The sequence below is a fragment of the Meriones unguiculatus genome, chromosome 6 (assembly GCF_030254825.1).
Source record: "Meriones unguiculatus strain TT.TT164.6M chromosome 6, Bangor_MerUng_6.1, whole genome shotgun sequence".
Taxonomy (NCBI): domain Eukaryota; kingdom Metazoa; phylum Chordata; class Mammalia; order Rodentia; family Muridae; genus Meriones; species Meriones unguiculatus.
In genome coordinates, this window is record NC_083354.1 from 44,796,328 (window position 1) to 44,820,751 (window position 24,424).

General features: G+C 48.9%; 1 protein-coding gene across 2 annotated transcripts in view; it reads right to left on the reverse strand.

Moving 5' to 3' along the window:
• Poc1a (POC1 centriolar protein A) overlaps positions 1-24,424 on the reverse strand; it is a 70,932-nt gene that overhangs the window by 30,481 nt on the left and 16,027 nt on the right. For both annotated transcript variants that reach the window (XM_021639892.2, XM_021639893.2), the window contains exons 8-9: positions 15,166-15,234; positions 12,415-12,507 (exon numbers count right to left, since the gene is read on the reverse strand). In XM_021639892.2, the coding sequence (XP_021495567.1) occupies positions 12,415-12,507; positions 15,166-15,234 (162 nt within the window). The remainder of the gene's footprint in view (positions 1-12,414; positions 12,508-15,165; positions 15,235-24,424) is intronic.

Genomic DNA, 24,424 nt, shown 5'->3' on the forward strand with positions numbered 1-24,424 from the left:
GTCTGTTGTATGTGTATGTGTCTGTATTGTGTGTATGTGTTGTATATATTGTGGTGTGTGTTACAGGTATGTGTGTGCCTGCACACACCTGGAGGACAGAGGTCAACACTGCTTATCTTCCTCAGTTGCTCTCCACTTTATTTTCTGAGACAAGGTCTCCCATAGAACCTGAAGCTCTGATTCAGCTATGCTGGCCAGCCAGCAAGCTCTAGGGTCCCATCACTGGGATCACAGGTGTGCACTGTCACACTTGACTTTTTACCTGAGTGCTGGGGTTCCACACTCAGGTCCTCACGTTGGTGTGATGAACGCTTTTTCCCCAGCCCCTTCATCCATGCTTTATTATTTATTTAGCTTCCTGCAATCTGTGGCAGTTCCGCAGTCCTCTTGTCTTTCATCACTGATACTTTTGAAGAATATTGGTCAGTTATTTTCTCAAGTGTCTCTCCCTTTGGGTTTGCCTGCTGTGTCACGTGACGGACTCAGGTTACACATTTTGATGCTGCAGGGTCTGTGCCAACAGGACTCAGTGCTGATGGTTCTGACCTAGATCAGTGGGCACTGTCGTCTCTCTGATGCAAAGCTATTATTTCTCCCTATGCAGTTAATTTGGGGGGAACCGGATTTTTTAAAAGGGAGCATGCTGCTGTCTTTACAAACTCCATGTGCAGCTGATGGCTGCAGCTGCCCTACAGATGAGAAGCATCTAATGAAGATGAGAGGCAGAGAGATGTCTCTGGAAGACGCGGAAGCCTTTGGTGACAAAGAGGAACAGTAGCAGTTTATTTATAGATCCACTTGAAGACAGATCATTGTAACTACTGGAGTTGAATTTTAAAACCCCAGGAACAAAGGCTGGCTATTTTAAACTTTCCTTGTACTTAGTTCAATGGAGAGTGTCAGAGGCACCGACCATGCCCCAAGGCATCACTCCCAAGCTCAGTTAATTCATATTTTGCACAGCATAACTGGATGTGAACTAGGCCTGCCAAGACAGATACCCAGGCCCGACTCTAGTCAACCAACGGTGGCGGCTGGCTCAGACCAGCCAGAGTCCTGTGCCAGTGCCCCATGCTTCCCAGGGAGGCCGTGTCCCATGGGATCTCAATGGCCTCTCTTTTTCCTAGCAAATGAAGTTGCAGACAGCAGGATGAACTACAGATACATCATCCCTTTCTCTTCCCTCCCACCGCAGGCTTCAAAAGGGCCGGTGCACCCTATCTAATGCCTGCCCCCAGGTCACCTGGCAGGAGCTTGTCTACCTGCCCACCATAGCTCCAGGAAGACAGGTCTCCCTGAGGTCAGTGGGTCCAGGAGCCCCCCTTGACCCTGGCCTCACTCTGAACACCTCTATCATGAACTACAGGCAGGGTAGAGATGAGTGTGCAGATAATAGGATGATACACGTGGGCTGTGCGTTTTTCATACTCTTATTTGAGTGAAAAGAGACAGGGTCTCACGTAACCCAGGCTTTCCTTGAGATCGCTGTGTAGCCGAGGATGACCTTGAACTTATGACCCTGCTGCTTCTGACCCCGAAGTCTAGAGTTACAGGCATATATCACACCTAGTTTTATTTGGTGTGAGAAATCAAACTCAGTACTTTGTGCATGCTTGGCAGGCACTCTGCCAAAGGAGCCCCAGTCCCAGCCCCAAAAACCAGCGTTCTCGACACAATGTGGGAAAATGTGAGCATGTTGTAGGAATTTGTTTTGAAGAAATCGCTAAGTTTGTTGAATGTGACAAGAGCCTTGTAGTTATATAATCAAGGAAAAGCCTTATTTAGGGTAAACTTTTATATCTGGAACTACAGAAGTGCTCTGAGGGCTTTTAAAAAATGTGGGGATGATGTAAGGTTGGCAGGTGTAGAAACCAGGTGAAGGGTTCATGGGGGTTGATAGGCTATCTGCTCCACTCCATTGCTAACCGGAACATTTCTGGCACAAAGGCCTTTGTTTTGAGAACAAGTGCTGTGAGCCGATGCCATGCTGGGGAACCCTAGCAGGAAGCAGAGCCACAGGGTCACCACTACCTTTAGGGCCTTGGGGTCTACAAGCATGGGAGGCTGTTGTCTTTGCCTGGGCCCAAAGAATGTCTGCACGAGTCGTTGGCACTTCGTACAGAAAGCTCCTGATGGCGGCAAGAGTATTCACTGAGCCCACAGCAGTGTCCAGACTTTCACAGAAACTAACTGGAAGCTAATCTCCATGGAAACCATCTATTCTGGTTTTTTTTATTTGCCATGGTAACCAATAAGAACATAAACATAAGTATTACCCAACACCCTTACACCACATGGTCAACACTACTAGCCAATCTGGAAAATATAAAATGCAAAAAGGGTTTTTTCCATTTCAAATGAAAAGAAGTTCTGGAACTCTAGTTCAGACATGCTGCTTCTACCACCCTTTGTGGGCTGCCTATACCACCCCATGCCATCGCTGCCAGAGGGATAACTGAAGCCAGAAAGTTACTTTATTCATTTAGTCTGGGACCATTAAAAAAAAAAAAAAAGACTCAAGGAAAGAGCCAAAGTCAGCCACTAGGCTCACACATTCAACCACACTGCTCAGTGATCCAAGACATGTGTCCTCCACACCCTGATTCCTGAGCATCCTTCTCCAGGCACATAATGGCTGCTGGGGGGAGAACAAAACTCAGCCTCAGGACTGCTAATAACTGGTGGTGGGAAAGGGGCTACTTGGGAAGGGGACCACTCTGGGCAAGTGTTGTCAGAGAATTTCTAGGGCTAGTGAGATGGCTCAGTAAGTCAAGGTGCTTGCTACCAAATTCGACGGCCTGAGCTCAAGACCCACATGGTGGAAGAACTAACTCCCAAAAGCTGTCTTCTGACTTTTACACTTGCACTGGAACGAACACACACACACACACACACACACACACACACACACACATCTATCTAAAAATAAATATAATAAAAAGACCAGATGTGGTGGTATACCACACCTTTAATCAATCCTTGCACTCAGGAGACAGAGGCATGTGGATCTCTGTAAGTTCAAGGCTAGCCTAGTCTACACAATGTGTTTCAAGACAGCCAGGGCTATGTAGAGGCCCTGTTCTCAAATTTTTTTTCCAGCATTCTCGAACACTTGGGAAAGACTACACAAAGGAGGTACCATCTGGAAAGACCCTCAGTAGCTAAGGGCAACTCTGCTGGGAAAAGTATCAGTGCCCCAGAAGAGCAGAGCTAGACTCAGGCTTCTAGGCTTGTTTCTTCAACATGCAGCCTTTTGGGTTTTTAAAAAGTAGAATAGAACCAAGAGAAAAGAAGAGAAAGAGGCTCAAATGCCTGCAGCCCTAGTTCTCAAGCATTCTCTACTTCGCACTACAAAGCTGACTAGATTCTCCCATGGCCTCTGCTGGCTCATATGTGGAGGGACTTGCAAGTATGGTTTCACAGGACTTTAGGTGCCTTGTCATCACCATTGGCAAAATAGCAATGCCACAACAGTTGGTGAGATAACAGGTGTTCAAGGGCTGTGTATGCCTTATACTAAAGCACGATGGTTTGGCTACCCCAACTGCCTTCTGACTCGAAACCATCTCCCCACATGTAAAAGTGGGGCTACCAACATCCACAGCAAGAAGGAAAATCTTGCAAAGAAGTTAGCAGAACTAAAAAATGTGTGGTTGGTGTCAGGTGAATCCTGATACATGCAGAACTGAACCTAAGGCCACTGGGCTTCATGCAGATTCAAGAGTCAGCAGACTCTCTCGAGGATGGGAGCTGGCCTAGGTATCCACATCTATAGAGTGGGAACTGGGAGACAAAGACAGCACAAAAGGAGACACTGAGGACAATGCAGAAAGCAGTGGCCTGGAAATGGAGATTCAAGAACAAGAGACTAGATTACAGACAGAGCATCTAATGGTAACCAAGAGGCAAGAGGGAAAGCCTATGCCAGGGTAGCATCTTCCTTACTGATAGTCTTTGCTGGTAATAGAGCTGTGTGTCTTCCTGCCTACTTCTAAGCAGACTAATGGGTCCCCATAGGTTTAAAGGACTCACAGGACGACACTGGAATCTCTCTGAACAATACTGAAGCTTCAAACCAGAGCCATATCCCCCTCCTCAGCCCTTTTCCATATAGTGGCATGAGAGGGATGCTGATTCTTCAATTGCCTCTCCCAAGCTGCAGCTTCTACCAGCCACAGAAATGTCTGATAGAAAATGACTCCTTGTCTTGGATGCCAAATATTGTTGGATAGACTGTCTTCCAACAGACCAATGTTTTCAGAGTGGGTCCCTGTACTAGCGGCATCAGCATCTCCTGGAAATGTGTTAGAAGTGTAAACTCCCTACCAAATCAGACGCCCTGAGGACGGCCCAGGCAGCAGTTAAGTTTTCACATCCCCATGTGTCCTATGACGCATGCTTGAGTTTAAGAACCAGTTGGAGGAGCTTATGACAATAAATGTCAAATGTTAAAGGGCCTGTCTTGGCTGGGCATGGTGGTGCATACTTTTAATCCCAGTAATTGGGAAACAGAGGCAGGCGTATCTCTCTAAGTTTGAGACCAGTGTGGTCTACAGAGTGAGTTCCAGGACAGCCCAGACTATTACATAGAGAAACCCTGTCTCAGAAAACCAAAAATAAATAAATAAATAGATAGATAGATAGACAGACAGATAGATAGATAGAAAAGAAAAGAGGAAGAGGAAGAAGCTAAACCCCTGTCTTGATCCCAACAGTTAACATGGCTTTCGGACTTCTGCAAATGTCACCTTGTGCAAATGTAATCTGTCCTTGTAAGATTCCTATCTTCACACCAGGAAGGCACCTGAGCAGCCAGATTACCTCATCCCCTGCACTATGCCCAGGTCCACAGCACCCATGTCTGCAGAGGAAATAAGCAACAGCAGCGGTCGGCACTAACTGTCACACCTGACATAAGATGGCAGGAATGTAGACAACACAGACTCCTAAGACAGCACGGTTCTATGCGTGTGTACCACATACACTGAACCCGAGTATCTGTCCTAGGTCTGAGAATGTTGAGGGAAAAATGGGGAGATACCTTTTGCTTCTTCATTCAAAGGCCTCTTAGTTTTATTGTACCCGACCCCAGGTTGACTGGGTCTAGAACTATTCACCAGAAAGTCATATGACCTTGACTCTAGGTTGGTTCCTCCTCTGCATACAGAGGGCATGAATAAATTGTACCAGGAGCCACACAGATGTACAACCAGGCAAGTCTCAGTATCATCACTGTCCCCAAGTCACCCCTCAAAGCCCTCTGAGACCTGCAAAGCCTCTCAAGAGCCAAACAGGGAGACTCTCTGGAGAGGGCCTGCTCCCCCACTTCCCACCAAGCTTCCATCCACACAGAGAGAGATGCTATGGACAGAGACAGTCACTCAGCCAGATGTACAATATATAACACATGAAGAGATCCAGCTCACCTACCAGAGATGCCCTGGACCCAGAGGCAGGGGCGGCTGCGTATGTTGGGGGGATGGGCCTTGTAAAATCAAACCTTTTGCAAGCTGTACAACTGCTGGGCATCTGATTCACTGACAGACAGAAAGCCAAGAATTCCCTTTAACAGTCTTGAAAAAACAAAACAAAACAAAACAAAACCAAGAGCAGAAATGAGGTCAAGTGGAAAAGGGAGAAGTTCCTTTTAAAGACACATAAATCTGGGGTTCATTCTGCTTCAAATATCCTCAATGGCCCTCCTGCTACACATGCCTTTGCATTTGAATTTCTTTTTATTTTGTGGTGCTTTGTTTTTGAGGGACAGGCTCCCCTGTAGCTCAGGCTGGCCTCCAGTCTTCCCCCTGATCTTCCTTCCCCCACCTTCCCAATGGCTGGGATTATAGGCGTGTGCCATCATACTCAGCTTGCATCCTTATTTCTCACTACAAAAAGCAAATGCCAAAAACAGAAACTTGTATTCTGGGAAACAGACCCAAGTTGGGAAATCAAATTGCTAATAGCTCAAATACTTGTGTCCTCCATAAGATGTCTATGTTAGAATCATAATCCCCAACATATTTGGAATTAAGCCTTTGGGGGGTAACTGGGTCATGAGGATGGAGCCACCATGGTTAGGATTAGTGCTCTATGAAAGGATTTTAGCCAGCACCATCTACAACAAAAGGTCACAGAGGAAAGGAATCACCTCTGCACCAGAACCCCACCAGGGACCGTTAGCACCCTGCCTGAACCACCCGGTCTCCAAAGCTGAGAGACATGAACTTCTGTTGTTTAAAAGCTACCCAGTCTACAGCATTTTGTTGTAGCAGCTGAAAGGCACCAAGACAAAATCCTTGAGGCAGGTGGAAATGGGTCTCCTCTCTGCCTCCTTAGGTGAGGCTCCTGTGGGGAAAGGCTAGGTCTCGAGAAACCACACTCAGGACCCCATAGATCCTCAGCACAGGGCAAGAATCTATGGAGCAGACATCAGATTCACTTAGCACTCAAAACCAGAACTCATGGCAATTCCCAAAATAAACACAGGCATAGCAGGTGACCAGGGCTTTGCTCTTACAACCTGAGGCACAAAGCAGAAGAGGCAGGCCTCAAGAAGAAGGCCTCAGGCTAAGGGTAGATATTCTTGGATGAGGCAACCTCTTCTCTGGGGAAGGGACTAGCACTGAAGTTCCGAGGTTCCTGGGCATCTGTCCTAAGGAGTCTTGAGGGTAGTAGGAGGGTGTGTATGTGTGTGTGTGGTGTGTGTGTGGTGTCTGTGAGTGTGCACGTGTATAAATGTGAGTTTGTATAGTGAGTGATGTCTGTGTATATGTGTGGTGTGTGTGTACATGCATGCGTGTGTGCGTTCATGGATGTAGTTTGTTTCCACCCACTTCAGAGTTTTACTTTCTTATCTGCAAACTCAGAAGCCTTGGGATCTGTCATTAAAAAACACAATATACTAATATACTGCCGAGCATGGTGGCAGAGAAAGGAGGATCATGAGTTCAAGGCCAGCCTGGTCTACAAAGTCCAGGACAGACAAGTCTACACAGAGAAACTCTGTCTTGAAAAACAAAAACAAAAATAAACAAACAAACAAAAACACTCAATACATGCTTGCAAATGTCTAAAATCCTCCCTGGTCCTCACAGGGACCACCTAAGTGAAGAGCCAGCACCAAAAATTATCCCGGTCAGCAATGCACAATTGTCCAATGCTCCTCACCCCAGAAGGTTTGAACACTTGATCACTCTGACTGGGTCTCAGAAGAGGAAGAGGAAAAAGGAACATTCTTGAAATAGCTACAGCTTGGTGAACACTTGCCATGTGCCAGGAACAGGGCCAAGGGCTGCTTGGCATGCCACCTGTGAAATCTCATGAAAAGAGGAGGACCCGGCGTTGACAGAGGAGGAACAAAGCCCTTAGAGATCCGGCCACTGACTGGGGTCACAGCCCAAACTCGGCAGGCACAGGATTCAATCACAGCTGGGCAAAAGCCAGAAGCCAAGCACATAACCACGGGTGAGCTTTTCTCCTTCAAATGCAATCTTGAGAGGTGAGTGAAGAAAAGCCCTCAGCCTTGGAGATCAAGGTTAATGTCTAACCCGGAGCAGCCAACCCTGAGAACCCAGGAAGTGGGTTGGTTTTTCTCTCTGTTAGTTTCGTTGAATTAGCTAGGACTCGGTGTTCTTCCTCTTCCAGCCCACCTAGCACAACTTCTCAATTGCATAACGGGCCTCTCACTGTGGCCAAAATAAGGGCAGATCCAAAGAAATGCATCTTTGTTAATTACAAGTAGCTTAAAAGGCAGTGCATGCTGGTGCATGCCTTTAATCCCAGTATGCAGGAAGAGGCAGGCAGATCTCTGAGTTCAAAGTCAGCCTGGTCTACATAGTGAGACCCTGCGCCCCCCCCCCCAAAAAAAAAAAAAAAGAAAGTTTGAAAGCACTTCAGCTGTGGGGGAAAAATAATCTGTCATGCAGAAGCTGAGATTTGGGGTGGGCAAGATGTTAACTCCAAAATCATGCAGGGTCTTTCTGCCTAGGGGACAGACCCTCAAGTACAGACAGCAAGAGGAAGGGAAGAACAGAGGGGAGAAGGCCAGGGTTACAGCAAGGGTCAAGGCTAAGCGTTAGACCCCTGGAACACCAATACAAGTACCTGCTCCAGAGAAGCCCCTGGGTACCCACCCATACCCCTCCAGGAGGCACTCATCTGCCCAAAAGTAGCTCTTCCAACCTTCTTCCAGGGCAGAGTATAGAGATCTCTGCCCACTCTCAGCCCACAGCATGGCCTGGAATCCTTCATGTGCAACCTTCCAAGCAGAGAAAGTGCCCCAGCCACGAGCCCTGAAATCCCTCCTTTGTACAACTCAGCCAAGAACAGAGGGAAAATGGTACCCATTATTCTCATTCTGAATGGCTGGGAAGTGGCTTTTGCTTTTCAACATGAAATGTGCCTAAAAATAAGCTGTGAATCTCAACCAGAGGTTGAAAATAGCTCTGCAGCGAACAGAGCTGTGCCTGGAGTGAGTTTAAGGACAGCCTTCATTCCAAGATCTGAAAGCTGAAACGTCACGTTCAGAGAAGGGATCACAGGTAGGGGGGGCTCAAGGGTGAAGGGACCCCTATAGGCTCACAGTATTTGCCAGTAGGGGAGCATCAGGGGGTCCAGGTGAGGTCTACCCCTCTGGCTTCCAATGGCTACACTGGAGAAAGCACATGGTCCAAGTTCCACACCATACTTGGTTGGCCCCACAAACTCCCTGAAAACCCCAAGCACCTGGGAGTGCCTACCTTGTCTCAGCGCCTAAGAGACAGAGATGAAGGGGCAAAGGGCATCAGAGTGACAGCACAGCTGGGTCATGACTGTAATAGTCAAACCACCCTGGCCGCCAGGAAAGACAAGAAACATCCAATATGAAGAAAAGCAAGTTGCTCAATGTAAAGTCTTTTCTTATTGTTTACCGACATCTCTAGGAGACCCTGAAATCTGACAGGCCAAACAGCATTCTTACAAAATGGACTACCAGAAACCATCTGCGAGCTCTGATCCACACGTCCTGGTGGGAATCCAGAACTGACACAACTGAGCGGGGTCCCTGCACAGGCTCCTAGAGCAGGCTCCCTCAGTTCCCTCTCCATACTCCTCCCACTGCCTTCTTTCTGAGCTCCTCCTGAAGGAGGTTTTGCAGTGATTCTCAGCGGTCACACCTGACAGTATCTGAAGACATCTCTGGTCATGACAACTGGGGAACAGGATGCTTCTGGCAGCATCTTTACTGGGTAAAGACTAGGGATGCTAAAGATTTAACAGCACATGGGACAGCAAACTCTCAAAGACTATCTGCCCCAAATGCAAACTGCTGAGGCTGAGCAGCCTAGTGTTACTGGAAGGATGGGATACGGGCAGAAATGAAGCCTGGGAGCTTGTCTGACTCAGTTCACAGGATGGAACAGTGCTCCTGGGCTCCCCTGAGGGGCAGAGCACTCTTGCCAGCTAGGTTATCTGAGGGCCAGAAAAGGCTCTGGAAAGAAGGTTGAGAACACACCAACCATCTCCTCTTCCTGCCTCCTGGTATAGTTTTGCATAAATAAGCTGTTTCTAGCCTAGGAGGATTAAAAAAAAATGGTGGAGGTGGATGGTGATGGCTTACTAAGACAGACACTGAAATATGGCTAAAATTGTCATTTTTATCATATTAATATATATCATATATATAATATCCATATCCATATATGTCCCCTACAATAAAACCAGGTATAACAATACCCTGGCCTTTGTCTTTTTTTTTTTTTTTTTCCTTTCAGAAAAACCTCTCAGGCAGCATTAGGAGTGTGTGAGTGTGTGTGTGTGTGGTGGGGTGTCTAGAAGGCCAAGGCTCTAGATGGGACTTATGACAAAGAGTTGCTATTTCAACCAAGAATGACTCTAAGATTGCTGTGTCACTTCAGGCACACTCATCCTGCCTGCGGGGTACTCTGAACCCACTGAGGAAATGTAGGCTTGGGGAGATGAGGTGCTTTATCCAGGGCTACCCAGGAGGGGTCACAGCCAGCTCCATGACACCAGAACCCATATCCCATCCCTTGCTTGAGTCCCATGTAGGGCACTGCATTGGCAGGGCTGTAACAAAAGCCCTCATGTGGGCCTCAAAGTAGTTTGGGGACAGCTGGCTACCTTGAGTCCTGTTGGGCCCTTCACTGGCCAATGCCCCATCATGTCACGCTAGCTTTCTCTACCCATGTGATTGCAGCTCTGAAGCTTTGGGGAACAAGGTGATATTCTGAGTGGGGCAGCGTGTTCAAGGTATTTTCCTAATCATGATAAGAAAAAAAAAATACAGGCCGCCTCACTAGCCATCGGAACTGCACTGAAATTTCATCTCAGCCCAGTCAGAGCTGCAGCCATTAAGAAACAAACAAGACAGGTGTGGTGGCGCACACCTGTAATCCCAGCACTCAGGGAGGCAGAGACAGGTGGATCTCTGTGAGTTCCAGGACAGCCTGGTCTACAAATCGAGTCCATGACAGCCAAGGCTACAGAGAAACCCTGTAGCAAACAAACACCCCCCCCCAAAAAAAAAGAAAAGAAAAAGAAAAGGACAGAAACAAATGTTGGCAAGGATGTCAAGAAAATGGAGCACTTATACCCTGTTGGTGGAAATGTAGGAGCTGCTGTGGAAGTTAGAGTGGAGGCTTCTCTAACAACCAAAAGTAGACCTGCCGAATGGCTACCGGGTATGCTAGTGGGCACTCCCTGGAGGAGCTCCGAGTCAGAGTGCCACAGAGACACTTGCAGCCTCGCTCCCAACCGCTGAATTACTAAAAGAATGAAGTTATGTTGTCTACAAGCAGGCGGATGCCACCAGAGATGCCAGTATGCAGGGCATCACACCAGTCTCAGAAGACAGACACCGAATGCTTGTTTGTGGTTCCTAGATTTTATATAGATTCATAAACCTGTATACAAATATATGACATGAGAGAAGTGACACTGTATAGGAACAAAGAAGACTATCAGGAGGGGAAGAAAGAGAAAGGGAAGAGCAGGGGGTTGGGAGAAATATGCTCAAGACTTGTATGAAATTCTTTTTAATAATAATAACAATAACGACTTTTCTTCCACTTGATGAATAACCACCATTCGCAAGGGGCAGATAGCTGTACCTTCCTAGGACAGGAAAGAGCTGTCAAGCAGCTCCTGCCACTGGCGATCCCCAGCATCGTTATTTAGCCTTGCTTGGAGGAGACAGCATGCTTACATCTGAGAGTCTACCTGAGAACTAGAACAAGAACCACACACTCACTCTGCAAGCAATGAACACATGCATAGGTCTTGGCAGTGCTGACTGTGCCATAAGTGCCCAATAGTTAGAGAGTCACAGGAGAGAGGCAGGATCCACACAGGGTTCCAGCCTTCTGGTTCAAAGTAGAAGAACTTCTGGTTCTAGGTAGAAAAGGAATCAGCAGCAAGGAGAATGTCAGTGCAACCCAGAGAGCCCCAACTGGCCCATGGCTCAGGGCTTGTTAGCAAATGCTGAGGAGAAATAAAGCCTCCAGCCACAGTGGCCAGTCAAGGGGGAGATCCTTGGGAGAAAACGGTAGGTGCAATGCGGCGAGGCAAGCCTAGTACAGACTGGGGAAACACGTGGTAGGAGAGATTCAGGTCCAGTAAGCCCAGGACAGACTAGGAGGCTTCCTGGTTCTATTCTGAGTTCCAGCCTTGACTTGCTGGGGGTTTGGGCGAGCCGCTTCCTGTTGTTCAGGCCCATTTCCTCCTGCCTGGGGGGCCATGGTGCTCTTTAGGTCCAAGGAAGAGAGATTTTAAACAGTCTGTGACCATAGAAGCTAAAAATGTTTGGGATCCTACAATCTTGACTTATTTCAACCAAAGTTGAAAATGGGTTTATTTAATGAGCTTTTATCAGTTATCATTTTTCTCCCAAATATTTATTTTTACAAAAATAGTTATTTTTATTCAGGAACACTGAATGCCCTTTTACCAACAAAGGTACTAAAAATGGTTTGTGGCTGAGGAACTTCCTCTCCATGGTTTAAGGGGAAAAAAAAAAAAAGAACAACCAAACCAGGGTCTTTCCCAGGGTCTCGTCCCAGCTGAGGCTTTGGGCCCTGAGCCTCTAGGAACCAGTATACTTGGGTCCTGTGATCCAGAAACGACACAGGGTGGGTCCTTCGTTTGACTCTGCCTCACTCTAACAGCAGCATGCGCCATGACAACGCTCCCCACCAAAGGGCCAGGGTCCTGGACCCTATCGCTGCTCTGCAGCTTTCATGTCTCATTTGTTCACTCTAGGCTGGAGTCAAGGTAAAGTGTTATTTGACAGACCTTACCACGGTTCCTTCCTCATAACAGAGAGGCATCCGGGGCCCCTCATCTCCAAGCCCAGTGATGGTCGCTGTGACTACCCCAGAGTCACATGGCTCAAGCCCTGACTATTAAGCCACTTACCAGATTCCCAGCAGAGCTGGCCAGGGGTGGAGGCCTCTGTGCTTTCACGTCTCCATAAGCAACAATATCAAAGTTACTCTTCCAAACCATCACCTGCCAAGAGCAACAGGCAGAGAATGAAGGGAGAAAATGGACCCAGAAATCAACCCTAAAGTTCTGAGCCACAGTGGCTCCCATCTGACAGACACCCCATCTCAACTCTGGGACCTGTCCCACATCCCTGAGGAAAAGGCTTTGGGGACAGGTCTGGTGCATGTGGCACCAGGACAGGGTACCACTACGTAGCACAGTTAGATCTTAGTACCTGCTTGTCCCTCTACCTGAGTGTCAGAGATTCTAAAGTCAGAATCTCTGTTAAGTTCATTTGTTCCCTGTCCTTGCTTATCATCTGTCTCTCCAAAAAGGAAGCTCTTAAGGGCAGTGACTTGTCCATGACATTGTGGGAAGTGGTGAGCACAAATTCCAGACCACACTATGGGACTGGTGTCCTGGCTCCAAGCCCTTACCATGAGGCCTCAGTGAGGGATTCTGCCTATGCCTTGTGCCCTCTTTTGCAAAAGATCCCAGCTCCCATCTCCCAGGACATAGTGGGACACAGTCATTGGCACCAGGGAGTGGAGAGTAATACACTCATTATCCTAAGCCTAATGAGATCAATAGAAAACACACTCTTAGCTAGGAGTGGTAGCACATGCATTGGAGGTAAAGGCAAGTGGGTCTCTGAGTTTGAGGCCAGGCTGGTCTGCAGGCCACCCAGCACTACACCCACCTCAGAACAAATAAACAAGACCAAACATACATGTAGGCAAGAGACCCGTTCACATTTTTTAAAAAGTTAAAGATACAAAAATAAATATCAAAAAATTCCAAGTAAATAAATACCCACACTCACTGCCTCCCTAAACAGGATAATGACTGAAGGTGCTTCCACAAAGCTTGGAGAATCACCCTGTCAGGAAGCAAGAGCACTCCCTACTGGTGGCTAGAAGCTATAGGAGGCTGGTGCATCTAGGGCTATTTTCAGAAAGGCTAGCTTAGCTATCAGAGAAGGAATCATGTACCACAACCAGTAGGCAATGGAGGTCATAAAAATCAAGCCAAACCAAACCAAACCCCCCACCATTATATCACCCAAGGTGAAGTCCTGACGTGCCCTAGACAGACCCTACTGGGACACAGTAATATGCGTGGTTCTTAAGGAGGCTCCTCACCACTCCTTGAACCGTTGCACTGTTTAAAGCTCCCAGAGAGATGGGCACATGGGCTATCTCATTTACCACTTTACAAATAGAATGTTGGCATATATATATATATATATATATATATATATATATCCCACATATAAGGTCTTTGCATAACTGTGGAGACTTAACATTACCAGCAGCTGAGCGGCCAGCGTGAATGCAGAGATAACACCAATGTCACCCCAGAAAAACATGAGCAAATTGTAGGAAGTCTACAGAGTTGACAGCCTCGTTGTCTGAGGATGGCCACAGCAGATGGAAGCTTTTCCCCCAGGTTGCCCCTTGAGCTGTGTGCTTGGTTTTCCCATGGCTGTTTAGCATGTACAGGGACTACACAGTTAACATGAGCCCCTGCCACATAGTTCCTGCTTTCACACTCACTGGAGGCTCAAGGCTCTCTGGTACCTTCCTCCTCTTTGGCTGCTAGCTAGGACCTAGTGCTGGGATGGGAAGATACATGCTGGCTCTTGTCCGGGCTGTAGGCAGAGAACCTTTAGCTAGCCTCAGCACATTTTACTGCAGCGTGGACTCGGGGAAGGTGTCCAGGATTTGTCTAGGCGGATCAGCCAGAACTGATGGGCTGGCACCTAGAGAATAAGAGTTCTCAGCGGTCCACCAGGTCACCAGTGTTCACCGCCACCACTCTTCCCTCCACAGTGTTTTGGACAAAAAGAACTGTGCAGATCCTCTGAGGGGCTGCTGATAGGTGCATTCCTCAATGCTCCACACCTTTCCGAGGCCAGGCTTAGAGCTAGTCACCAAGGTCAGAGCACTCCCCTCCCCTAGCAGATAAGCTCTTGGCGTTTAGCAGTCTGGGCAAAGAGGCACATGGCTGACAGAATGAAGCAAGGGTGAAGAGGTGGAACAGGACTTCCTCTCCACAGCCAAGGATACAGAAAACGCTGACCCTTTAAACATGCAGTGGGCTGGGAAGCGAAAGGCAGCAGGGAATGGCGCAGAGGCCCTCAAGGTAGAAGACTCAGCAGTCAGAGGGCCCCATGCTTGCCCCATCTCTGCTACCCGCTGGGGCTGTTTTCCCATCTATAGGAACAAATTAGGAAGACTCATCCCACAGGACTCAGGAGAACTAAATCAGCTATTAATTCTTCCCACACTGATGACATTACCAGATCTGCAGTAAATATCCAGTAATTCTTCATTGTTTCTGTAACCAGGGAGAGGAAAAAAAAAAAACAAAAAACAAAAAACAAAAACAAAACAAAACAAAAAAACCCCAAACAAACCCTGAAACTCTTCAACTTTTCACCATGATAATGAACTCAAAGTCCTTCCAACCCATTCAAGTCTGAGACACTTCCCTGAAGGAGACTTGTTTGGAGACAGCAAATGCCTTGGACCTGAGCACCCCCACCCCAAGCTCCATCAGTGTCTTCATCCTGGTTGTAATCACTGAAAGCCACCACGACCCATCTCCAGATGGCCTCTAGCCTCCTGTGGGGTTCTGAGAGGGATCACATCTCAGATTCCTTAGGTCACTCTTTCTTACCTGCTCATCGGAGCCTCCAGAAGCAAAATACTCCCCCGTTCTTGAAAAGGCAACAGTGGTAGCAGGACCCTAGCAGAACAAACAGAACAAACACCAAAGGTCAGCTGGACATGGTGGCACACCCATGACCCCAGGACTTGGAGGTGGAAGCAGGAAGATCAGGAATTCCAGGCCAGTCTGGTATACAGAAGAGCCTATCTCAACACACACCCTACAACCCCCTCCCAAAAGGTCAGTCTAAATGCACAGCTCCTGAAGGACAGCCAGTGAGACACAGGTGTGAGCACTTGTTTAGCTAATCCTTGGCCTTTGTCCAGGATGCCTGCATGCAGTCAGGTACAAGAACCACTGCTGGGCCTCGGCTTCCAAACATCTCGGCAGAGGCCAGGCTGTGGGATCAAGGGTGAGCAGAGAGGAGGGGGTAGGATTGTTACACCGGCAGTCTGGCCAGGCTGGCACCATATCCATGGCTATCCCGTGAGAAGCAGGAAGTCTAAGATCAGCACTCAGCTCTCTGATGCAGGCCCAATATTGTCTTTTGCAGTCCAGAGAAGTGGGAGCCCCAAAGAGAAGTCAGTGGCTCGAATGAAAAAGGTGAAGTCAGGGACATGAGCACAGGAAGGAAGCTGAGTAGGGAGGGAATCACTGCAGGTGCCTGGGGAGTGGACCGAAATGACACCGATGTCCCAGCAATGTGCATGCCTTAAGTTTGGACCTAGCAGGGTAATGTGTTCCTTTAGCTTCCTAGGTACAAAAGGTCAGAGTCGCCATCAGAAGGGGACTGTCAAGTGTTTGCTATGCAGCGCTCTCCAACAAGCACACCACAGTTGAGAGGAGATCATGATCTCCCAATAGAGAAAGAACAGTCCTCCCCATATGCTTGGAATCCATTCCAAAAGATACATATCTCTTCCTTCCAGCTGAATGTTCACCATAACCAGTACCTGGCATTCTGCAGGCAAAACCAGGCCAAAGGTCCTCTCTTACGTCCATCACAAAGGTCACCTTAGTTCCTCTGGACCATCAGAGTGTAACAAGAATGGCCCACAGGAGTTCTTCAGCAACAGAGCCTGGGCTGGCGACATGGGGAACCCAGGGAAACACCCTGCACCCGGTGCTAGAAAGGACCAGCCTGGCTTAGGCTGGAAAGGGACCTCACAGCCATGAGCAGCTTCTCCTCCCCCAGGAGACAGGCAGGTCAAGCAGTGCTTCCCAGGCTCGGGCACATGTGATGGGAGGGTGCATGCCTGCTCATGCTTCCAGAATCCACTTCTAGTTCTTCCTCTCAGAGGTGCTTGGGATGAAGTGAGAGACACAAAGAGCCCCGCATCAGCTGGCGCTGGCTGGGAGCCCTGCACCTGTATTAACCCATATAATCCCCAGAGGACAGTGTGTGCCTCAACCACTCCAGGCTGGCGGAAACAAAGCCCAGGAGGACACAATACTAAGCCTGTGTCTGCCTGTCACCTCCCTTCTCCGCACAAGTGGAGACACAGACTCAGGCATACCCTACCCCCAGCAGCCCTGGGAATTCTAAGCTACCATTAACCAAGATAAAGTGGACCCACTTTTGCTGACAGGGAACAATGCCCATGCACAGCCCATGCACATCCATGAACAGTGAGCATCAAATGCCAGGTGCAAGGCATCCTGGACCATGTGACTCCATTTTGAGTAACATTGGCTGCATGTGCAGAGACAGGAAGTGGGGAATGTCCCTTCCAGTGGAGAGCTGGCAAAGGGTTACAAAGCTCATGGAGGGTGGTGATACACTTTCAAAGACCCCACCTGATTCTTGACAATCTTGACCATTTTCATACGTGAAAGTTTTTAATGAATGTAAGGCAATAATGCTGGAGAAAAAAAAGAAAAGAAAAGACAACAAAATGCTTTTCATTTTGAAGGAAAAACACAGGGGAAAAAAAAAAAAAGGGAAGGAAACCAGTACACGAAGTTTCAAAAGCAGACAGGCCCTTTTCCCACCGAGAGCTCATGGGAAGAGCTCTAAAACGGGCCAGCAGTGAAGGAAGGCAGCAAACACATACTGGTGGATCACTCCCCTTCCTGTCATCACTCAGCCACCAGATGCCAAGCTGGGAACAAGATGTCAGCACTGACAGCAGCAGACTGACGAGAGAATGCATGCGGCTTACAGGGGGATCAGGGCCAGAGGGCAGGTGCTGAAGCTATGGGGCTTTCCCCAGAGACTAGTCTCTCAGGAGACTCAGGGCTGAGCAAGCATCCTGGAGACTCTGTGGGGCCCACACTCCTCCCAGGAAGATCCTGTCTACCAAGAGGACTGCAAAGCACCTGCAACCAGGACCCTCTGCATTCCTAGAAAGAAGAACGCTCAGCGGAGGCTTTTGCTAGGGTGCCCAGAGCCCAAGCAAACAGCCTGGGCAAACAGCCTATACTCCCATCAGATCACAGCACCATGCCATTATAGCCACCTCAGTTTATAACAGTACAGGCCATGATGTCTGCCTGATGACAAAATCACATGATGTGCTTCTCAGGCCAACTGTGCAGACCAGGCTCTCCCATGCTAATGCACTCCGGGTCTGGGCTCTCAGGCCTGACAAGCCAGCCTCTGCTAATGTTACCAGGCCCTCTCCTTCCTTCACCAAAGTTCTAGCCTACTCGACTGTTCATTGCTCCTCAGAGGCTGAACCAAAAAAGGTCTCTTTCTCAGTGTTCCTCCTGGAGCCTCCAACATTGAGCTCATCAGTCATTTTCATTCTTCCTTCATTTTAAATAAATTTAAGGCTACATATTTGTCTGTGACACCACCTTAGCCAGATCCCAGAAGTTTCCAGTCTGCAATGCTTTCACTGTCATTCCCTTCTAAATTGTCGGTTTGGACTCAACTTCTTTCAGGCCATCGGTTATTTAGAAGTGAATGAATCTGAGGTTTCCAAGTCAAAGGAACTTGGGGAGTTCCTTTCTGTCGGTGTCAGAGATCAAATACCATATGCTCTAGCTTCATGGAGGCCCATTCCTTTCATTTGATTAATCACACCTGGTGCACTGGAGCCCAGCTCCAGGCAGGGGTGTTGCTCAGTTCTTCCCTCCCAAGGCTAGGCTTGTCCCTGGAGCCTCCACAGAGAGGCCTGAGTGTGGCTTGGGCATCGTCTCTTGCTGGACCTTCACAGTGTAGATTTCAGCAGCCCCGCCCCTAGCAGCACAGTGTCCCACATACTGGGACCCCTACCCCTTACCTGACTCCTGACCACATCCTGGCAGATGCTTCCTTCACGAGCTCAGCCAGGGCCAACCCATCTCCTTCCCTGAAGCTATTTTTTGTTTTGCTTTGTTTTGAATGAGGTGATGTTTCTTGGTCTGTCAGGGACACTGGCTACATGTGGCATCTACCCTATCTTCTCTCCTCACTCTGTTGTATTTAGCTGAACTCACACCCAGTCATTTTACCACATGGTTCTTCTTTCTCCCTTGTCAGTTTCTGGACTCACAGGATCTATGCTGCTCACTTTTTCCCTACATTGCATTTAGTTATTTAGCATGCACACGCATGCACCATGGCACACATGTGGAAGGAGAACAACTTGCAGGGGTCGGTTCTCTCCTTCTAGCACATGGGTTCAGGGCATAGAACTCAGTTCAGCAGGCTTGGCAGCAAGGGCCTTTACCCATAAGCCATCTGACCAGTTCCTTGTCCATTTCCTTTAAACAGTAAGCATCAGAGAAATAAGAAAAAGGACGGAAGGAAGGAAGACATGCAGGCAGGTAAAACAGGGAAGTCTATGGCGGTTAACTTGGATCGCACACTCTGCTACCCTTAAGCAGTCTGTCCAGACCTTGGTACTCTCCTCTCACTCGCTAGACTCTGCAGCACCTAAATTCTGACCATGGTGCCTAACGCCTGTGCTGGTCGAAGTTTATCCAGGTAGTCTATCCAGATGCCCTGATACACCATGTACCCGTGAAAACAGGGCTGTTACATCACATGCTCCCCGAGTAGGAGAAAGAGCAGAGTGGCCATCAGAGAGGTGGTGGCCACAGAGGCCAAGAGACTTCTGGTGTGGATGCTCTGGCTTCTGGCTCTGTGTGCTGAAATTCAGTCCAGCCCACCAGGTGTCTGAACATCCAAGTGGTGACCCACAGGGACACTGTAACTCTGTGTAGGAGGCGCTGCCCAGGGACAGAAAGGCTCTCTCTCAACCCTAACCCAGAAGACCTGCTCCCAACTCTCAACTCTGGGTTGCTAGAAGGTGACAGATGGCCAGGATGACTCTGGGTTTCTTAGTGGAGCAGACGCTACTACTCTCCATCTTCATGGCGCCTTACAATTCCCAGGAGTCCAACCAATCCCAGGTAAGTAAGACCCTGCTGACTATCAAAATACCCCTCCAAAACAAAGTGACTAGACAAGGGCCGAGTGCACTCAAGACACAGGGAGAAGAGGCGCATTCTAGAAACTTATTTCCACTGCGGGAGCCCCCGGGGCAGCCAGCACACCCAAACTTCCTCTCCTTCACTTCCCCAGTCTCAGCCTAGGGTCTGGGATGGCCCAAGTGCCTAGAACACATTAGTGGGTCCCCCAGGAACCAAGATCCTGCCTCCAAGTGCAGCTAGCAGCCTCTGTCCTTGTCTAGGCCTGTGGCAAGTGTTCCCACCCACATTAGGGCAGATGCCTGCGCTGGCAGGATGGTGTGCAGCTCAGCCACTCCACAGGGACACTGCAGTAACACACATACCGACTGCACTGCCACTAATACCAGATTTAACTCTCTGCCCACGGCCCACCCACCATCCTCTCCCAAATAGCTCTAGGGGATTTAAACCAAATGAGCATGGCTTGACTATGTTTCAGAAAATACAGAAAAATAAATCTGTATTTCTAACACCTTGCCTCTATACTTGCCACACGGATCTGTGAGGGCCCAACTCAGGGCACAGGCTTCGAATGACAGCTGCAGTTGGTGGGAAAGCCCTTCCCTCTCCTGCCGGCGTTCCCTGACGTAAAATGAGGGGGCGCACGCCAGCTCCTTTACAGCTCTCACTTCCTTAAGTCTGTATTACTTGGAGTGACAAGCTGAGACTCCTTCCTTCCTGCTTAACTGCCACCATAGTGGCAGACACCCCCCCCCCCCTTAGCCCCCAAGCCTCAGACTCAGGGCAGGGTCCTCTCAGGAGATGACCTGATCCACTGACCAAAAGAGTGGCAGTGTCCACTCAGGGCTGCATGTGGAGGCTTAGAGACAGCCCACTGCCTCCCACCATTGCTGAGAGCCTCCCAGCTGAGACACAGTGATGAAGGGCCAGGGCTCATGCAAGTCCAAGCCAGCAAAGAACTCACGCACTAAGCCTGTCAGCCATGTCACTCAGCAACGTAGCTACAGAAGGGCAGAAGAGCTGGCCACACACAACCCAGGGGCAGGCAAGCAACATGAACTGTAGGGTGGACCTATGTGAACCCGAGTTCCAAGGCCAGGCCCCCATGAGAACACTGGAAATCTTTACGCCTACAATAAACTCACCAACTTCTACCCCTCCAATGGTTTTCCAAAGTATGGTCTTTAGGAGGAAATTGAGTTACCAGGCTCTCCCTTATGAATGGATAAGTGCTCTTATGGAAGGACTTGAACACAGAATGGCTTTTGCCCACCCATTATCTGCTAAGTTTGAGGTAGATCACAAGACAGGATTCTTCCTCAGAAGGAGGCAGCATGGAGGTGCTTTCTTGAAAGCAGAGAGCAGCAATAACCCTCACGAAAGGCAGCATATGGATTTTGGACTGCCCAGTCTCCAGAGCACAAGGAAACAACTTCTGATCTTCTTCAATTCCCCAACTTGGGACATTTCTTTTATTATAAGCTGTTGTTTTGAGGCAAGAGCTCACTATGTAGCCCAGGTTGTCCTTGAACTTGTAAACTTTCCACCTTAGTCTCCTAAATGCTGGGATTGCTACTGTGTGCTACCATGCCTGTATTCTAAAGCATTTTGTTATAGCAAACAAAAAGTGGAGCTAAGCAACCCAGCTTAGCCCACTACATATTGAAAGCCCCATAACCCACAGGGTAAGCCTTTAGCTCAACAAAGTAAGCCACTCACCCAAAACTAAGTCCTTTGGCCCACAGTATGAGCCCCTCACTCCATAGAGACTCTAGCCTCACAACGGGGGTCCTTCGCCCTATATCAAACCCCTTGCTGCACAATAACTCCCTTCAAGTGGGCCACTGGGAAATCTGGCCCATCGTTCACCAGAGAATGATCAAACTGCCACATGGCAGACTCCATGGCTGTTACCTGCCTTCCACATCCGATTGGAACACAGGTCCAATCCAAGAAATCCAAGGTAATCTTGAGTTCATCCTGGTACTTGTTAAGTTACTTCATGCTAAGGCCCTCGTGCCCAATGAAACAATGGAAAGATGAATCAAGGCACCTGTGACCTCAACACAGATAAGACACTCACCCAAAGCACTGTAGCCCTGACCCTTATTCCTCCTATGTGAAGCCCTCCCCTATAGTCTCCCCAAAAGTGCTCCCTTAGGCCTTGACAGGACAGGAAGGACAGCTCTCCAGCATGCACAGCCCCCTCCCTCCTGGTATGACTATGAGGCTGACCTCCCCAAAGCTCTACCTGCAGACCATGCCGGTCCTCGTCCCACATGTATGGAAATGGAAGCATAAGGAAGTTGCTGTGCCATTTGTCAAAATGCTCAGTGGACTTCCTTGTGGCAGCTCTCTAGGGACTGTACCTGGGGATTGGCAGTGGTTGGATTTCCAAACTTGAAGCTACTTTCATGGGGTCTCCCTCCTACTAGGCCAGAACAGTGTCACACAGTAATAAAGTAGGGAGATGGCAGCCATGAGGCTCGCTGGCATCTTATCCAGACCAGTGATGCAGAACCAAGGGTCAAACTGCAACGCAAATGTTGCCATGTGTGACAGGCAAGTGGGCGCAGCAGAAACTGTGATATGGGTGCTTGTTTCTGCTGTCCTGAGCAGTCCGTAAGGCTCTCGGTGTCACCTGTTCTCTAGTGTCTTCAAATCTGCCACACTGCTTATCTACAGGACAGAACCACTTGCAAGCCCTAGAGCTGCTAAGCCACACAAAGCTGGGAGGGGCTGTTAACAGTTGTTCTTCATCCCTCCTGGGACAGCATATGAAAGCTCAAGTCACCAGAGCCCACCTGCACTTCTTCCAGAAGATCAAGGCAGGAGATGAGGGACTGGGACCCAGTGGTCTACAGACCTCTTGCGATGTGGCTCCCAGCTAGACCCTCTTGAGGACTCAGCCAGAGAACAGAACAGAGAACTTCTTCCTGGAGCTGAACCAAACCTGCTTGGTAGCAGCTGACAAACTCACAGACAGCCCAGCCCAGCCGCCAGGGATGGAGCGGATCAGACTCCAGACTCCACTCTCAGTCTCAGTTCTCCATGAGCACAAAGAGTTCTGTCCAGCTGGTAGGATTTGCTTTAACCAACTACCAGATAATCCAGGCTGTTCACAGGTAACATTCTCCCCTTTGGGAAGCTGAACCTCCAAACAGGGCCGAGCTAAGAGGATGAGCTACACTGGGCTGGGGTAAATAAGGCTCAAGCACCCCTTGTTAGGTCTCAAACCCTAACAAATGGCCCAGGTGCTTATTTAAAATACCAAAGTGGACCTGGCCTCCGGGTTCTCCCAGCATCCCTCAGTCCCTACCTGTTACAGGGTATGGCTGGCATACCCCAGCCCATACCCTGAACTTCCCAGCTCAAAGGCTGGCTGCCCTTCCCTATATAATCCAGCCATTGTGGTTACCTGGCCCTTGTTATCTACCCATTACTCTCCTCGCTCTCCCCTCCCCTCCCTTCACATGGCCTGGCTCAGGGTCATGTTCACTCTGGACTCTCCCAGATCTTCCTACCTCTGGCTATGCTCTCTTTTATCTACAATAAACCTTCTCCTCCACCATACCTAGAAGCAGTCATATTCTTCCTTTTTTTATTTCTTTTCTCCTTCAGCCCTGACCTGCACATTCACTCCCTTGCCTCAGCCCTGATACTCAACTTCTCAAACCAGAAGCCACTGCTACAATGTTAGTAAGCACTAAGAGAAAGCTCGAAGCAGCCACCCCACACTGCAAAGGACAAGGAAACTGGGCATGGAGAACAGCAGAGTGGCCACTACCAGCCATGAAGGCACAGGTCTCAGGAAGGACCTTAAGGAGGAAGGACACAGACCAAGAATGAGTGTCTCTAGAAAGAGCAAGGATTACGGGAAACATGAGCCTGGAGCAGAGCCAGCAAAGCGTGGCTTCTTGATTGGCCTGCAGAGCTCCGAGGAAGCCAAGCCTCGGTAGACTCTGGGCCTGCAGAGGCCCCCCAATAAGGGCTGGGCGCCATAGACCTCAAGAAGAGCAACTTGTAAAACCTAGGGATCATGTATTCTGACTATCACCTTCAGCTAAGCAGCACCGTGGGAGGCAGGCAGAGCCCACCCACTCTCACCCAACCCTCCCAGCACTTTGGAAGACCCAGCCTGCCCTTCCTAGTCTCCTCCGCCTTAAGTGCAGTACACCACAGCCCAGGCTGTGAGCACTGAAGAGTAGGACCACAACCTTCATTTTTGTCTGCATCCTTTGTGACCCAGAGAGCAGGGAGCAGGTAACAGACAGATGCGGGGAGAACAATGTCAACAGGTTTGCCTTTATGTGCCAGATAATGCACCAGGACACTAAGAATTGCAATTCACACTGAAGTGTCCCTGGGCTGAGAGAAAAGTCCACTGTTTAAAGAACTCTCACAAAAAGAGGGAAAGTCTGGACCATCATTTGGTATTCACCTGCTTACGTGCTATTTCTGAGAAGTGCTTTTGTTTTGCCTACAGGGAACAGGAGACATGGCGTTCACAGGCCCTCCTAGTTATAAGACCCAAACTGGTTACACATGAATCTAAGCAACTGGCCCTGCAGAATGCGCCTGGCTGTGGTGGCCCAGGGAAGACAGGCCCATGGGGGACAGAGTAAAAACACCACCAGGCTAAAAGCATCACGAAGCCTTAAGCTAGATCCTCCACACCTAGCTGTTGGCCCAGGGTGCACAAGTTCCCCCAGGCCCCACTTCCTCTGGTCCTCAAGGACCTGACCAACTCTTTGCCCTCTTCTAACTCACAGGTGGAGGAAAGGACACACTTAGTCTCTGGACCCCAACTCTACCCCACTTGCACATGGTGGCTATGTTCCAACAGACAGCACTTTGGCGACTGATCTGTTTAGCAGATCATATTAGTACATCTGCTAAGCTACAT